Source organism: Tachypleus tridentatus, chromosome 10, assembly GCF_004210375.1.
Source record: "Tachypleus tridentatus isolate NWPU-2018 chromosome 10, ASM421037v1, whole genome shotgun sequence".
NCBI lineage: Eukaryota > Metazoa > Arthropoda > Merostomata > Xiphosura > Limulidae > Tachypleus > Tachypleus tridentatus.
Genome location: NC_134834.1, coordinates 42,928,332 through 42,947,482, shown reverse-complemented (window position 1 = coordinate 42,947,482; position 19,151 = coordinate 42,928,332). Strand labels below are relative to the sequence as shown.

Below are 19,151 nucleotides of genomic sequence, written 5' to 3'. Positions count from 1 at the left end.
CAAGTACATTACTTAAATTTGTTTGTTTTTGAATTTCGCACAAAGCTACTCGAGGGCTATCTGTGCTAGCCGTCCCTAATTTAGCAGTGTAAGACTAGAGAGAAAGCAGCTAGTCATCATCACCCACCGCCAACTCTTGGCCTACTCTTTTACCAACGAATAGTGGGATTGACCGTCACGTTTGAACGCCCCCACGGCTGAGAGGGCGAGCATGTTTAGCGCGACGGGGATGTGAACCCGCGATCCTCAGATTACGAGTCGCACGCCTTAACACGCTTGGCCATGCCGGGCCCATTACTTAAATAAACATTTACAGATGTTTTGCAACGTATCAAATAAACGATGTTAGCAATTTGACATGTAAAATCAAAAACGTTATTACCAAGCTACGAAAAATAAATACAACACAATACGAGCTTTATAATTGATTAATAATGAAAAAGTGCCTAACCAGGACCGTGTGAATAAAAATTGAATCTCCAAATCAAGCTCAAATTTACGAAATACAAAAGAATAATGTTGTTAATGATAATAAACTCAATTTTTTTTAAAAATAGTGATAGCAATATTAATAATAACATTGAATCAGGAAAAAATAATTAGAAAATGAAAAATCCAGCATGTAATATTATTCACAATAATAGCTTCAGATACTTCTGAAAGAACATCCTTAAATCACAAGCAGTGTAAGACAACATATTTTACCAAATCGAATATCTTAGGTATCACAGTTTCACAAATTTCTATAACTTAACACCTCTCTCTCTCTGTCATCAGTAAAACAAGGTTTTACTTACGGTTTTGCAAGATATTCAGTCAGACAATGTCAGGGAAGGTAGATCTCATGTCTTAGTTTGGCTGGCGTGTTATCTGTGACTCGTGAACAGAAGATTTAATGATAAAAGAAAATCCAAGTAGACTGTTATCTTAGATTCAATTATTTTTATGGATGGATATATCATTCACCTGTGGTCATATTTATTCTTTTTGTTATATTATTCTGACGATAATATGGAGTTGTAAAAGCATCATTAATTTTAATGACTTTACGCGTATTGCCCATAAAATGAGCCATAAATTGAGGTCCAGTATCAGATATAAAGTCTTTGGAATACCGTATCTACGTAAATATTCATTAGTTAGTTTATTTACAGTCGCTTGGATGTTAATTTATTTATGTCTAAGAGGATAGAACTCAACTAATTGACTAAAATAATTTGTAACAACCAAAGAACACTAGATTCAGGATAAGGCCCCATAAAGTCTGCTCTTATTATCTCCCTAGGGTTCTCTATGTTAATACTTTCTATAAATTATTATGTCTGTTCTTAATCTAGCTTTGTAGTTTGATAAACATATACGATAAAACATATTTTTAGTATATTGTCTCCTACAATGCAACTGTATAAATATTTTCTTCCAAAGATTGTTTGTTTGTTTATTTTGAATTTCGCGCAAAGCTACTCGAGGGCTATCTGCGCTAGCCGACCCTAATTTAGCAGTGTAAGACTAGAGGGAAGGCAAGTAGTCATCACCACCTACCGCCAACTCTTGGGCTACTCTTTTACCAACGAATAGTGGGATTGACCGTAACATTATAACACCCCCACGGCTGAAAGGACGAGCATGTTTGGTGCGACTGGGATTTTAACACGCCTTAACACGCTTGGCCATGCCGGGCCCTCTTCCAAAGAGCCTGGTGTGATTGTTTGAGCGCTTGACTCACAATCTGCAAGTCGAGAATTGAAACTTGTAACTGAATAAGTTCGCCTTTTCAGCTGTGAATGTTTAGGGTGCTAGACACGTAGTCTGAGTATCGCGAGTTTGAATCCCCATCACACCAAACATGCTCGTTCTTTCAGACGTTGGGGCGTTATAATGTTAGGGTCAATTCCAATATTCGTTAGAAAAATAGTAGCCAAAGAGTTGTTGGTGTGCGGTGATGACTAGTTGCCTTCCCTATAGTCTTATACTGTTAAATTAGGAATGACTAGCGAAGATAGCCCTTGTGTAACTTTACGCGAAATTCAAAACAAACCAATCAATCTTGTTGGCAAATAGCATACATTTGATAGAATTTGACAGTTACTTGACTTCTACATTAAAATTTCCTGTTATTTGAAACTGTAATACGTAAAGTGCGTAACATAATAAATCGGAGACATATCCGAGTTAAAATATAATACGCAACACCATGTAGACATAGATAAACTAAAAAAAAATGTATGTATGTGCTTGATTATATAATATAAATATATGGTTACGACATAAAATATTTGAACCCCTGCATCGTGAGTAGTTTTTTCCTCATAACTTAAAAAGTGTCACGATTAGGATAATGAAAGTAGAGTATATTATAAATATTATACTAACACACATCTATATAATTTTTATGCAAATTGAACGACAAATAAACTGTTTATAAACAAATAACCAAACAGAGGAGGGGCAGAAAGGGTTCGTGCGTCTACTTTAATGGTCAGTTGTGTACCCTTTTAGGTAAATTACTTGGTGCAATCTCTCCTCATAGCCCTCCATGATCGTTTGACAGTACTCGACTGGTATTTTCTTCCATTCTTCTTTACAGAAGGCCTCCAACTCTTGCAAGTTTTTCGGATGACGTTGATGAACCCTGGTCTTTAACTCATGCCAAACCTTTTCAATTGGGTTGAGATAGGGTGACTGCGATGGCCACTCCAGAATGCTTATATGGTTCCTCTGCAACCAGGATTGCACATATTTCAATGTGTGCTTAAGGTCATTGTCGTACTGGAACATCCAACTATACCTAAGCCGCAAGTTCCGAGCATCATTCTTGATATAAATACCTAATATATTAACGTACTCTTCATTTTTCATGATTCCGTTGACGATGTGAAGGTTGCCTACACCAGAAGAGCTGAAAGAACCCCATAGCATGATCGAGTCGCCTCCGTGTTTAACTGTAGGGACGGTATTCTTTGAAAGATTTCGTTCCCCCTTCTTACGGAAAATATTGCGAACATCATTGAGGCCGCAAAGCTCGATTTTAGTCTCGTCTGACCAAAGAATACTCTTCCAATAGATAAAGGGTTTATCTACATGCTTTCTTGCATACCTCAATCGTGCTTCTAAATGAATAGGCTTTAAATATGGAGTTATACGAGGACGGCATGCTTTGAACCCAGAAGAGTGCAACATGTTCGTAACTGTAGAGGTGGGTACTTCAACCCCAGTTTCCCTTACAAGTTTCTGTATGTCATTACGTGTTAAACGAGGGTTGCAACTAACTTCTCTGAGAACCTTCTTCTTGGTTCTCTCTGAAATTTTGGTGGGGCGTCAGGAACGAGGAAGGTTAGCAGTTGATCCTGAACGCTTAAACTTGCCATTTATGCTTTGAACAGTAGATCAAGTTGTGTAGCAATACCGGAAATAGTCACACGAGACTTGTATTTTACAATAATTTGTTTTTTTTAAATCACTGAACAGTTGTTTTCTGTTCGCCATGATGACCAAGCAGATAATAACGGAGACGACGCTAAATGTTTTATGCTGGCTAAATTCTAATAATTATGAACCCACTGTTTAGTTCGGAAATGGTATAATGTAGTTTATTCGCCAAACTAAATAAGAATTTTACGGGAATATCAGTTTTTTTACACATTCTGAAATGTACGAACACTTTCTGCTCCGCCTATTTTTGGTTATTTGTTTATAAAAAGTTTATTTGTCGTTTAATTTACATAAAAAATTATGTAAATGTGTGTTAGTATAATATTTATAATATGTCATACCCTCTATCAGCCTAATATATCATACGTTTTAAGTTATGAGCAAAAAAGTACTCGGGACGCAGGGGTACGAACACTTTCTGTCGTAACTGTATGAGTGTATATTAATCATGAGAAGGTAACGGTAATGATGTAGTAAATGTATATAGTAATATAGTAAACAAATAAAGTGATTACTTATACAGAACCCTTTGTATAATACAGTGAGAGCCAGACATCAGTTATCCTCGTTCTCAGATAGACTTGAAAGGAAAACAAGCTTCTCTTATATAATATAAAATTCATAAATGACAAAATTACATTATGTATACATTAAAATACGCTGTATATGTATATATGCTCGTTCACTCAGGAATCAAATGTTGTTTTAAGCAACTGCTATGGATGGGTTAATTTTTGTTGTTGAACATAATGCTACACAATAAGTTATCTTCCCACCTCCCATTGAGGGTTGAGTAGGCTAATTTAGTGTATTTTATTTAAGTTATATTCATTCAAAGAATTTAAGCTTAGCAATTTAATAAAAGAGTTTGGGTGTCACCTAGAAAGCAAATGGACTATCACATTAAACAACATAAAGATACGTAAGATACGAATGTATCGCTGTCTAAAAGCAGAGTTTTGTAGCAGTTATTCAACGAAATGTTATTGAGGCATACCTTGTTGCATGTATGAGGATAAAGAGTTTTTTTTTTTTTTTCATAGTAACTACAAGCCACGTTCAAATTAACATTATGTTTGACATTCATGCTGCAAGGGAGCACTGTTGTTAATATGGCTGAAAAAGTACAGATGGAATCGTCGAATTCTATAATTTCTGGCGACTGGAAAAAGTACCTGGACGCGTGTTTAAGCTCTTCCAGTAGTAGTTTTGAGATTGCTAATTTACATAAAGGTAAAGTTGATTCATGTTGCATATGCTTTTTTGTTTATGGAAGTAACGTGTTGCAATTTACAATTAAGAGATGGTAAGAATTAAATTTTAAGTCCCAGTACTGATAGAGTAGTAGCACTAGCTACACTGTGAGTATAGGAAGTATAAGTTGGGTGTTTTAGCATGTTAAGGGAAATAGATATATCAGAATATTTCTACCATATAATATATTTACAAAGTAATAATAATAAAGTAGTCTAATGGAAATATGTCTGTGCTACGGTGTTCTGTAGCAAAAAGGAAAAAAAGGGTAAACTGACGAGGTGCATTTATCGTTTGTTTCAAAGTATATAGTTTATAGAATTGTACTTGTCATGTGATACATTGTACCTGATTTGCAGTGGTATCTGTTTTAATGGCAACGTATATAATTTACAAGTACTAGTTCTAACTTATCACAATCAATACTGTGCAAAGTTTTAATTATAAATTATAATCAAATCAGTGGTGGAGGAACTTTTAGAAAGGCTGTTATGAATTAAAAGATGCTCAGCAAAGCCATGTAACAAAGTTTAGAACTTTATTTGGTACTCAGTATGGTTTCACCATGGTGTAGGAAAATCATACCTTGCTAATCTCTTAGTTTCAGCATTATGGAAAATGTTACTGTTTATGGAAATGAAAGTGAAGGAATGCATTTGGTATAATTTGATTTTTAGTAGATTGTGAACAGATACTACATAAAAGGCTTTTTAAAGAAACATACTTGAGTATGTGATGGAACTTCAGATTAAAAAAATAAATGATTAAGTAAAAGAAAGTAGAACTAGAAGATTACATTTTTGTAAATGATCTATCAAACTGGATTAATTTCATGCATGATGCACCTTGGAACCCACAGTTTGGAATTTTCTCTTTTTTAATTTACATAAATCACATAAATGAGAGAATGGTCAATAAACTGCTTAAACTTTGTGAATTGTACTAAGATATTTGGTATTGCTCTACGAGAATGATGTAGCAACTTTCAAAAATGATTTGAATTATTTAAAGAGTTTGGCAAATAGATTAATTGCAGTAAATGGAGGTGATGAATATAGGTTGTCATAATTTTATTATATGTATTAGTTTGATGAAGATAACTTTAACAGGGTTATGGAAGAAAATGGCCTTTGTGTTTTAATTAACCAGTCTCTTTAGACATCTAAGCTGTGCTCTGTTGTTAGTGGTAGGGCAAATAGGACTTTAGGTTTACAGAAAAGTGAATAAAAGTGAAGAGGTAATTGTTATGTCACTAAATAGGTTTAATACGTATTCCTTCAGTTCTTCATTTTAAAAAGAATGTTGAATTGTTGGAAAGAATTATAAGGATGACACCTGGGATGAAAGGATTGTCATAAGCAAGATAAAGATCTATAAATTGTTTTCTCTGAAAACAATTAAGAGATGTGATTTGATTGAGGTATCACTCTACCATTAAACATGGAAAATAATTTGATGTATCAATTCTATATATTCTCCTTATAATTTTGTATATTTCAATCAGACCCTATTTAACTTTTCTCTTTTTCAAGATTCTCTCTCCCTCTCTTTTTTTATACAACTGGAAGGCTTACAAAGATGACCAAAACATCAAGATTTTTTTCATCCATAACATTGTTAGGTTAATTTCAGTCAAGTTGGTAATGATAGTTTAAATTGGACATCTTGCATTTCCCTATACATTACATAATTAAATGTCATCTTCCATATATTTGGGCCTGGCATAGCCAGGTAGTTAAAGCACTCGACTTGTAATCTAAGGGCCGTGGGTTCGAATCCCCATTGCACCAAACATGCTTGCCTTTTCAGCGGTGGGGGAGTTATAATGTGATGGTCAATCCCACTATTTTTTGGTAAACAAGTAGCCCAGAGTTGGCAGTGGGTGGTGATGACTAGGTCACCTTCCCTATAGTCTTACACTGCTAAATTAGGGATTGCTAGTACAGATAGCCCTCGAGTAGCTTTGCAAGAAATTCAAAACAAACCAAAACCTATTTATTTCTCAATTTATCTAATTATCCAATTCCTTTTGTAAAACAAGAGCATACTATCCACAACCAACTAAACGCTAAACTTGAATGTCATTAGCCAACTTGACTAATTTATTTGCCGTTCTTCTATCAATATGATTAAGCACAAGGGTCCTAGGACAGAACTTTGGTATCTTATTTTCTTTTGAGAACATTACATTGATAGGTGACCTTGTTGAAGTTTGCAAGACTTTAGAAAAGAAAAAAAACATCAGCTATGCTTTGACCAGTAAGTTCATTTTAGGTGTGGAGTGTACACTTGTCTCTGAAATTTCAAAAGTTAAGTGCAAATAAACTAACTTTATATGAACCATTTTTAACTTGATAATGTTTTAAAATTTATGTTCAAATTTTATAACATTTGTGTAATGTAGTTTGCACAGTAAAAAAAAAAGGAAAAATCTTATTTCATTTCTTTATAATTTTATACCTTTCCCAAAGCATAAGTTTATATTTCCTAAAAAAACTATCATGTGTTAAGAATAAAATTGTTTAATCATTAAATTCCTTCATCCTCACCCCTTTCATGATGCTATAGCATGTGTTCACAACAATTACTAATAAATAACAGGTTTAAAAATAACTGTATGCAAAATTTATATAGTATGTTATAGAACAGATTATAAACAATTTATGTCCAATTATGGTGAATGAAGTGGGGTAAGCATTAATTTATAGTTTTGTAAGGAAGTGAAAGACCTAGCAAGTGTAAGTGTAATGATGAAAAACGGAATGTGATTAAAAGATTTAGGAACAAAACACAAGTATGGTAATTTTTTTCCTTAGATACTTTATTGCTAAATATCTGAAATTGCATGTATTTGAAAAGCATGAAGTTTTTTCTCTGTGAGAAGGTATTAAATTTATTGAGTTTGGTAGGTAGTGGCAAAATAATTCATCAATTTGTATTCATATTTGTGTAATGGTATTGTTATCGTATTCAACCAATGCATATAAATAATATATTTAGTATATATGAATGATTTCAATCAAAAATATTGTGAGCCAAAATATTAATACCTAGCCCAATAAAGGTAATGGCTAGTATCATTTGAAAGGTCAAGCCCTAAACTACAATAAATCTTTGTCAGTTTTTGCTAGATATTTAAGATTTATAACCAGAAGTGATGACTACTGTGATTGGCAAAATGAAGTTTGAAAAGAAATGTATTATTTAAAGTCAATCAAGTTGAAACTGATTGTGTATATAAAATAGAACTTTGTGATCATAATTTAAAAATTAAGGTTAGAGGAATTACTTTTCAAAATAGTTTCTCACAATAAAAGTCTGTAAATTTCACAATATCAAAAATGATACAAAAACTAAGTAAAATTATTAAATTTCTTAAGCCAAAACTAAATGCTACTTAGTAAGTTTCATGCAACTTAGTTAAGTATTTCTACTGTGAATAGAAAAAAACAAAAAAAATATCAGTGACATCACTCTCAAACTGATTAAATTACATTTTTCTAATTAAGTTGTTTGTTTATAGAATAAGTTATCATTGACATTTGTGGAGACTAGCACCTTGCAGTAAATTTTAGGATAGGGAATTCTTCTTGTTATTTTAAAACATAGACTGGATTTACTTTTCTTGAGGGATGGGCATGTTGTTATCTATATGCTGTTTTTGAATATCAAAATCTCATTTGAGTGGACTTCGTTGTTGTTTTTACAGAATTGCAAGAAAACAATGTGAAGCTTTATACACTTGTAGAAGAGTTGCAGTAAGTAACCTTTTTTTGCATCATACACTTTAATATGATTTTAGTGAACCTGTATAATAACATAAAAGTATTTTATGTAGAGATCTTATGATTAAGTTCCTTACATTTATTTTCTATAAACTGTCTTCTATGCAGACCAATTTTGAAATCTTATAACATCAAAATGTATGCACAAGAAACCAATTATTATGTGCAAATTATATGAAGTGGGTCTCATCTAAATTCATGTAGCAGGAGGGAGGTATGCATCTTAACTTGTAGGCTTACATTTTTCAGCAGATTTTTGGTTTTGAAACATAAAAGTAAACTACTGTTGTAAGTCAAACCATTACATGTTTGTTAATTGTTTTCTCTTTTGATTTTAGTAATTAATCTTATTGAACTTGGTATTGTTTCTTATAAGCTATTATTCTAAAATAATTTTTGTACGTAAATGTGTTTCTATTTTAATTTATATTGTGTAAAGAAAGATCTTTCCTTAGTCATAGGTTAAAAAAAATAACTGAAAGTGATGAAGATAAAATTAAAAAGAGTAAGAAGACTAAAATGAAGTAGATAAGGAGAAAAAACTTTCTGTCTGTAATTCACATTAATTTTGTAAATAAATCATTGTTTATTATACTAGTGATTTTGTATAGCTGGGATTACACAATTAAGCAGGCAGTTGTCAGCAGCCTTTGACTACTTGCAGCTGTTGCTTATTCACACTGTAAACTCTGCTGGTAGCATGGGTAAGAAAACAAGAGATGTGTGATTCTTTTAAAATGCTCATCCAAATTCAGTAAAATAATGTGTGTAAAAAAGAGTGACTACTATGGAAAATGACCAAAGTTTTGAGTAAATAAACAAAGAAATATTTCTAAGTATGATATATATCATTGTGATCACAAATAATTATTTATTAATCTGTTATTGTATTAATGTAATGTTTTTCTGTACACAAATTATTACCAAATGTATTACAAGAAAATGGCAAATTAAGAATGAAAGCTTTGTCCAACTTTTATAGAAACTCGTTCAACTTTGACAGCTACAAGTGCTGCTTCAGCAGCAAATTCATAACAACAAACAACAGTTAGATAAAAACTCCTTTAAAATAATTGCCAGATGCCTGAGAAGAAGGGGTACACATATCAGATTCTGTCACGAAATATTTTATCAAACTTTTTGATACAATATTTAATAAAGTTACAAATATTTGATAAAAGCCACAAAATATTTAATTAAATACCCTCCTCTCATAAAAGTATTACAATAAAAAAAATATCAAAATGACATGAAGTAGTGAATGAAAGCACTAACTTTGGAAATACCTAGAAAAAGACTGGAAGTGGTGGTGAAAATGTTTCTTTGATTTCCAAGCTATTTAATGAGATTTTATTTCTGGGAATTGTTTTGACATTAATTGTTTTTTAAGTAAACAGTTGATGTAATCACAAGCAGCCATTATTGAAGTTAATCTGAATAATGATGAAATTGATTCCACAAAAGTCAGTTCTTGTGACATTGTTCATGGCACTCCTTCACCAGATGATTAAAGAAAGTGATAAACTCCAATGAAAAGCAAGCAGGAAGTTGTGGTCTGGTAACCCAAACACCTGGAGGATGCATGCCTAGCAAGCAATATTATGAAGCAAATGCTTATGGAGGCACAGAATTGAAAAATGACATGTAGACCTTTAAGTTGATGTTGTTGATTTTTGACAGTATTATGTATCCCTCATTTCCCAAGGGCTAGGGACAAAACACAGATGTAGAATTAAGTACTAACTGCATGAAAATGTTGGACAGTCTTCACAACGAATTCCGTATTTCCCGGCATCGAAGACACTAATTTGTCCCAAAATAAGTCTAAAAAATTTACCCTCTGTCTTCTAAGCTGAAGGTTAAATTGCTCATAGGTCTAAACCTAAGCCTACAGGAAGTCTTTCAATACTAGACAATAATCCAAGACCCTCTATACGACCCAGAATTAAATGTGTAAGTTACTTAATATTGAATAACAAGTAAATAAAAAAGAACAGGTCACTGTACATATGGTGCTGTAATACCATCACTCTTTTTAATTCCTCAGGCTTAGAATAATGTTATTACTGGTAATAATACAGATATTCCACTGGTAATATAAGGTATACACTTTCAAAGGTAGATATTATAAGCATTTAATTCGCAAAAAAAAGAAAAGAGGATTTATGTACTGTAAGTCACTAAACAATCCATGAAACATTGTGGTAAGATTAGTGGAAGTGCTGCAACTTTATTCTTATGTTTTGTTTTGTTTTTTCAAAATTTAGCTAATCAAAATGGGGGTGCATCTTCAATTCTAGGAAATATGGCATAAAAAATTAGGTTATGTGCTCAACTGCTCAGCACCTCATGTTCATTTGATTCCATGGAGAATTAAGGTAACAAAAGAAAAGTGTCACATTACATTATGTGTAGGAACAACAAATAACCTGTAGTTTCATCTCGGCTGTCCCATTCTTGAAGCCAAAGTAAAACTATTAAAGAAAAAATAAATTTTAAGCCAGCCCTTAACATTCATACATCTATCAAGCTTTCTTTGAAACTTACTGAAATTTACTGCCTCTACACTATCCAAAGGCAACCCATTCCATAGGCCAACCATCCTATTTTAAAAATAAAATTTCCTAAGTTGAAGAAGATGGCTTTTATCTTGCCTAACTCTATATTTGTGTTCCCTAGTTCTGTAATTCTTACTGTTAAGTATGAAAACTGTTGATGCATTAAAATTATCAATTCCTTTAATAATCATAAACACTAAACAAATCCTCTCTATCTCTTCTATTTTGAAGAGGATGTAATTAAAAATCTTAACCCCTCCTTATATAATATCCCCTCCATTCCAGGTACCAATTTGGTGACCTTCCTTTGAACCCTTTTTAACAATTAAAGTGTTTTTCTCAAGGTAAGGAGCCTAAGATTGACACAGTGCTCCAATTGTTGCCTAACCAGTAACCTATACAATGAAAGTATAACCTTTTTAGACTTCTATTCAGTATGTATGTAAATACAACATAAAATTATATTTGCCATACCACTAGAAACAGCACACTGCTTGGATGCTTCAAGAGACTAATTAACAATTACATGAAACTCTTAAGGTTATTCCCATTGAAATTATACTTAAAATTATGATAACCCACCTGCATTATCTTGCATTTGTTATAATTAACACACATTTGTCATTTATTTGTCCAACTCGCTAAATGATCTAAATTCTTTTGTGAATCAGCAGCATTCTTTTCACAGCTATCAACACCCAAGACCTTAATATCATCTGTAAAGTATTGACTATTCCTTCATCTTTGTCAATGATGTAAATCAAAAAGAGCAAAGGTCTCAAGACTGAGCCCTGAACTTCATTTGTAACAACCCTCTGCTTTCTTCCATCCAGCTACTCTTCTATCCAGTTTGCTAACTTATCCTCCACACCTATAGAAAGAGTTTTTAACGAGCCTTTTATGCTTTCTGAAAATCCAGATACACTAAATCTACACCATTATCCTCGTATACATGCGCAGTAACATTTTAAAAAGATGTCAAAAGATATCTAAGGGAAGATTTTCCCTTAGTGAAACCATGTTGACTATCAAATAAAATTTTGAGCTTTGTTAAATGACTTTGCAAAGTATCTTTTATCAGATTTTCCAAAGCTTTTCACACAACTGATGTAAGGCTAATAGGCCTATCGTTACTGGGACAACATCTGTTACTTCCCTTAAAGGTAGAAGTGACATTAACTCATTTCCAGTCTGTTGGTACTTCTACACTGTTCAAGAACTTGCAAAAAAAAAAAATAGTGGCAAATCACTCGGATATCTAATCCTTGACCTTCTTTACAACTCTCAAAGAAATATTATCTGGCCCAGGGGTCTTATCATTCTATAATCTTCTCAATTTTATTTCATCAAACTCAGAATTTATGCAGTTTTCTTGTTCAATTTTGTTTTCATCTATCAGTTGTTTAAGGTTAGGAATACTGCTCAAGTCTTTAATAGTAAAACTGAAGAAAAGGCAGAATTTAATAACTTAGCCATTTCATAATCATCAGATACAAGCCTTCCTTTGCCATCTCTTAAGGATCCTATCTTCATCATAATATTTTGTTTACACCTAATATATTTTAACAAATACTTGCTGTTAATTCTTATATTTTCTGTCAAATTTTTTTCATACATCCATATGTCCTAATTTCTCATTTGATTAACATTCTTCTGCAATCTTCAATAATATCAGTTAACTTAAATTTCTTAAATTTTTGAAGGTTTTTTTTTTTATTTTACTTCCCTTATTCCCTTTGTGAGCCACCCTGTTTTTTTTATTTGCTGCTATCCTTTTCTTTCTGTAAAGAATATATTTCTTTTAAATGTTGAAAATTTTTCACATTTGCTCAGTTTCTCCAAATAACTCAGCTGCCCAATTTAGAACAGGTAATTATTGTTGCATTGCTTCAAAATTTGCTTTTTAGAAGTTTGGAATCAAAATATCATTATTTCTGATTTTCATATACAGCAAAACATCAAACCTAATATAGCAATGATCATTTTGTCACTAGATGTTCTGCAGTTTCCACAATCTTCTACTCATTTCTGTAGTAGAAGTTAATAATAAATCTAAAATAACTTTATTTCACACAAATTCCTTGACCAGTTATTGAAGAAATCCATCATGAGCAGTTTCCAGAAACTTTCCTCACTAATGGTTTGACTCTAGCTAAATGTATTTCCCAATCAATATGTCTGAATTTAAAATCACCCAAATATATGGCTTATTTAACAGTTGAAATCTTTATTTCATTTTAATGTTTCTCAGTAATTTCATCAGTTTCTTTTGGTAGTCTGTAACAGAGCTTTTCCCCTTGCTATCCACTAACAGAAACCTGAATGAATTCAACCTTCTTTCTATTGTCCTTAATATTCTCAACTTCAAGAGGATGTAATTCACACTTTACACATAGAGCCACTCCTCCCCAACTCTTTGCTATTGTTCCTATTAAGTAACTTATAACCATATATTTCTGTCCTAAAAATTATCTACATTTAACCATGTTTTAGTTATTCCCATTATATCAAAATCTTATGTTCCTATCATTGTTCTAAAGTTATCTATTTTGTCTCTTATATTCCAAGCATTACAATAGTAACAATTAAGCCTGTTCTTATAGCTAATTTTATGATAATTTCATTTTCTAAACTTTACTCTACATCCTAAGTTTATTTCATTTAGTTTATCTTTGTCATCACTATTATCTAGTCATAGTCTAAAACTTCCCTTATAGCTGAGTTAATAACTCTTACAAGTATGCCAGACCTTTTCATAATTAAGTGTAAACCACCCATTCCAAAAAGTTTCCTCCTCCTACTGAACTGATTCCATCTATGGCAGCACCAAGGGGGACTGGGGGGGCTTTAGCCCCCCCTCAGCCTCTTCATATTGTTACCTGCATATATTCATAAAATATGGAAAACACAATCGTCGTTGTTGCTTAACAATTAACATCAAAGAGACGTAGATCTGTAGAACTCAACGTCTTCATTACGACGGTAGTATGTGTCATGCGTCCCATAGCAACGTACTGAATGCACTGAAACTCATGCTCTGTATTGCCGCTCCCTGTATAATGCCATTCTATCTTGACCTTTGACAAAGATTAGACAACCACGTTGATTTCAAGTTACAACAGAACAGGCGCATTGTTTTGAAGTAATATTGACTATAAACACAACATGATGGAGGATAGTTAGCCTGATAGTGACCTCACATTTTCTCAGAGTGTATTAACTTCACATGGGATAATTCGTTTCTGCTATGTAAACTGTCCCATAAGTCCAACCTGCTGATCTTTTGTATATTAAATTCAGCGTAGCATTTAGCCCTAGTGACCTAGCCATTTCCACAATTAATTCTTGGCTGTATCCTTGATGCAATTAATTCATGGGCTTTATCTTGAAATGCTTTTATCCACCCCTTGTACTTATTAATTAGTTCCTTTAACTTACTTGTCCTTATATCATTAATTGCTACATGCACAACAAATACTGCATTATTGTCATTTCTCTTCATTATATTTCTTGCTGTGTCAGTGATGTATTTTATCTGTGTCCCAGAGTAGCATAATCGTTTTTGTCTCTACTTACCTCACAGACTATTCTAACCACATACTGTGTCAAGGTATCACCTATAACTATAACATTTTTAAGTTCATAATCCATATGCTTGTCTTTTCCTTTTGCTTTCCCTCTCTCCACTAGTTCCTTGTCTACATAAGTCAAGTGTTGAAATCTGTTGCTCAACAGAATAGGGTCTTTACTATTATGTTCACTGCTTTTTAACCCTAATACTACCCTTTCTTACTTCTTGAATGCCCTCGTTAATGTTAGCTAATGCCTCCTTTGCATGTAAAAGCTTAAGGCCCTCTTGAAGTCCTGCTGTTATTACCTGTAGTTTATACTTTTCCTGTTTCCTCAACTTTAATTAGAATAGCTTCCAACTTTTCCTCCAACTTGCAAACTCTACCTATGAACTGAACATCCTCATTACTAGTTTTTGTAGAAGTGCATAGTAGTCCAGTTCTCTTATAAAACCTATTCATTGCACCTAGCACATCTAACAAATGAGGAATGTTTAATCCCTGATCTATTTTTATCCATTGTATTACTTGTAGAATTAAACACTCTACTACAACTGGATACCAGTAACCTGTTGTTAACAATAAGTCTAATTTTGAGAGTTAATTAATTTTTAGACAGTATTTATTAAATAAACCATTGTATTTAATTTGTCAAATAATTTCACAGTTCTGGTAAAAATGTAAACCTTACCTTTGACACCAAGACACACCTTCAACATGTTGCTACTGTTTTCAGATCTCATTTTCTTTCAGAGTTGGCCATTTAATAACAAGACCAGAGCTCTCCTTGACCTTACAGCAGCAACTAAATAAGCTTTTATATTGAGGCATGTGGAAATGAGGTGCATCATCTTGATTATGACTTTGTAACTGCACATAACTACAAGATGAGATCATCTGCATATGCTACTTGTCATCTGAGCACCTTTTCTCAAGTCAGAAGCAGATATTACACATTTCATTACACGTCTCACCACTGGAAGCTCATGAAAGGAACTTTCAAATTCCTTCTTGAACTAGAGAGCTTCCACAATTTAATAAAAAAGGATGAAAGTGAAACTTATCATTTTTGCATTCATAAGTAGAAAACTAAATGGAAGTTTCCTATTTGTGAAAATGTCAGTGATGATGATTGACCACATTTATAAAGTACAATTTTGATGTGTGCATCACTACTGCCCTTAATCCTGACCTATTTCCATATAATTATGTTAGACACAGAACGTTTTCTCATAATAAAGGCTGAAATCATTCTGTTATGTGGATTTTGTATAACAGACTAAAATTAATGCAGGAAAAATATCAATGAAATTCTACAAAAAGGAACATTTAGATGGGTTGGAAAATCCTACCATGTTTTGGTGCTGATTAATTTTCAATGCCTATCTTGCAGTGGCAAAATACGTATAGAAAGAGTAGATCACTACAAAGAGATGTAAAAGGTATGGACTACCATGCATTGTAGAGTGCCTTAATACAATGCATATTTTCAAATGCTTCACAAAGCTGTTGTGGAGGAAATGCATACAAACTGGAGGAGTGTTTTCAGGAAAGTACTTTTGCATGTGCTAATTCCATTCAGAAGGACAGCCTCTGGAACAATGATTCTTCAACCATAAGATTTAAAACTCTCAGGCAGGTTTTTGATTCTGTGAAAGAGAATTACTTTTGATCATTTATGCCTGTATCCCATCATTCTGAAATGCCATCTGACAGGTATTACCCCACTTTGGTGAAGGAGTTTGAACATCATGTCTGTCATAAATATATTGAATACTTTATATCAATAGCTACAACCACAGGAACCAACATTGGTGGGGTGGCTGTTTACGTGGAAGGTGACTTCCACATGCAGGGTTAAAATAGTGATACAGATAGCACTGCCTTTGAGATTAAGACCATCTTTCAATTTTAAGTCTCCCAGTTACCAATTATCAATAACATTTTGGATGCTCATACAGTAGTTCCTGATAGATATGACCCATCCCAATAATGACTTCATTTTAAATGGGACTTTTTTTTTTACAATGCATGGAATGATTTTACATTAATTTGACTTCCAACAGAAGACTTCCTGACAGATGTGACATGTGAGAGTGATTTTTAGGTAGAAGGTTGAATAATGAGTTTTTCTTCATATCAGTAATGTAGTTTACATGTATGACTATCTGTTAAACTTTTTAACATGGATGATGCTTACAATGTAAACAGTATGGAACAAAGGGGTCACAACTGAAGATTGCTTTATAGCATACAGTTACGACAGAAAGTGTTCGTACTCCTGCGTCCTGAGTACTTTTTTGTGCATAACTTAAAAAATATCATCATTAGGCTAATATTCATATAGTACATTATAAATATTATACTAACACACATCTACATAAATTTTTATGTAAATTAAACAACAAATAAACTGTTTATAAACAAATAACCAAAAATAGGAGGAGCAAAGAGTGTTCGTACATTTCAGAACATGTAAAAAAACTGATATTCCCGTAAAAATTTTTAGTTTGGCAAACAAACTACATTATACCATTCCAGAACTAGACAGTGGGTTCATAATTATTGGAATTTAGCCAGCAAAAAAATTTACTTCTGGCAATTTAGCGCCATCTCCATCATTATCTGCTTGGTCATCATGGCGAACAGGAAACAACTGTTCAGTGATTTAAAACACCAAATTATTGTAAAATACAAGTCTCGTGTGACTATTTTTTGTATTGCTACGCAACTTGATGTGCCGAAATCTACTGTTCAAAGCATAATTGCCAAGTTCAAGCTTAGAGGATCAACTGCTAACCTCCCTTGTTCTGGATGTCCGACCAAAATTCCAGAGAGAACCAAGAGGAAGGTTCTCAGTGATGTTAGTTGGAACCCTCGTTTAACACGTAATGACAAACAGAAACTTGTAAGGGAAACTGGGGTTGAAGTACACACCTCTACAGTTACAAACATGTTACACTCTTCTGGGTTCAAAGCATGCTGTCCTTCTAGGACTCCATATTTAAAGACTATTCATTTAGAAGCACGATTGAGGTATGCAAGAAAGCATGTAGATAAACCCTTTATCTATTGGAAGAGTATTCTTTGGTCAGACGAGACTAAAATTGAGCTTTTCGGCCACAATGATGTTCGCAATATTTACCGTAAGAAGGGGAAACGAAATCTACCAAAGAACATCGTCCCTACAGTTAAACAAGGAGGTGGCTTGATCATGCTATGGGGTTTTTTCAGCTCTTCTGATGTAGGCAGCCTTCACCTCATCAATGGAATCATGAAAAAAGAAGATTACGTTGATATATTAGGCACTTGTATCAAGAAAGATGCTCAGAACTTGCGGCTTAGGCGTTGTTGGATGTTCCAGTACGACAGTGACCCTAAGCACACATTGAAATATGTGCAATCCTGGTTGCAGAGGAACCATATAAGCATTTTGGAGTGGCCATCGCAGTCACCAGATCTCAACCCAATTGAAAACGTTTGGCATGAGTTAAAGACCAGGGTTCATCAATGTCATCTGAAAAACTCGCAAGAGTTGGAGGCCTTCTGTAAAGAAGAATGGAAGAAAATACCAGTTGAGTACTGTCAAACAATCATGGAGGGCTATGAGAAGAGATTGTGCCAAGTAATTTACCTTTAAAGGCTACACAACTGAACATTAAAGTAGACGCATGGACACTTTCTGCCCCTCCTATGTTTGGTTATTTGTTTATAAACAGTTTATTTGTTGTTCAATTTATATAAAAATTTGTTTAGATATGTATTGGTATCATATTTATAATATACTATACTTTCAATATCCTAATCTTGATACTTTTTATGTTATGAGGAAAAACTACTCATGATGCAGGGGTACAAACACTTTCTGTCATAACTGTAGTATATGTATCTTTGGGTGTTCAAATCAAACTTTCTTGGTACATACACATAGTTATTGTGGTTTAAAGTGTTTTAGATCCTGAAGGGTAACCAGGAAGGTCAGCAACTGTTGTTTGTCATCACCCCACTTGCAAAATTAAGGTTTATGGTTTCAGTGAATGTAGTAGATTTTGAGCTAGTGACATAGATGTTAAGCAACGTGATTAGGACCTACTAGTGGGATGTGAAAATTATTAACTTGTGGTTTAGTGTTTGACAGATTTCACTATTCTGTCCAGTAAGCATGGCTAATGAAATGTATGAAGGTATATGGAAAAGCTGCAGATGTCTCAGGCTACAGAAAGTAATTTGCTATGAAGATAACTATATGTGTTGATATGGACCAAAGTTGTGGCTAAAGCAACAAAATAAATGAAACTTGGAAGTAGGAGAATTTTTAGTCAACTTGAAATTATTTTAATGCAACATATTACATTTTCTGTTTTAAATGAGTATTATCTTATTATATACTGGCGAGTTTAGCAATAATTTATTTCAGATATTTATTTTTATTTATTTACTGCTTCTTTTAAATTCATAGAATAGTCTTTTTTTCAGAGCTGGGCTCATAGGATCCAAATTTCAAGGTGAAATTTTAGTTTAGGGTGAGGGTGTTCAGTTGAATTAAGATACAT

At 33.1% G+C, this 19,151-nt stretch overlaps 1 protein-coding gene across 7 annotated transcripts in view; it reads left to right on the top strand.

The window, feature by feature from the left end:
• Positions 1–4,421: 4,421 nt before the first annotated feature.
• Mms19 (MMS19 nucleotide excision repair protein) overlaps positions 4,422–19,151 on the top strand; it is a 105,672-nt gene continuing 90,942 nt past the window's right edge. For 2 of the 7 annotated variants that reach the window (XR_013015698.1, XM_076461046.1), the window contains exons 1-2: positions 4,423–4,665; positions 8,396–8,444. Coding sequence is in view for 4 of the 7 variants with exons in the window: in XM_076461046.1 (XP_076317161.1) it covers positions 4,518–4,665; positions 8,396–8,444 (197 nt within the window). In the remaining 3 variants the exon portion in view is untranslated. Of the gene's footprint in view, positions 4,666–8,395; positions 8,445–19,151 lie in introns of all 7 variants that reach the window. The other 5 variants (XM_076461041.1, XM_076461040.1, XM_076461045.1 and 2 more) reach the window with 3 other exon arrangements.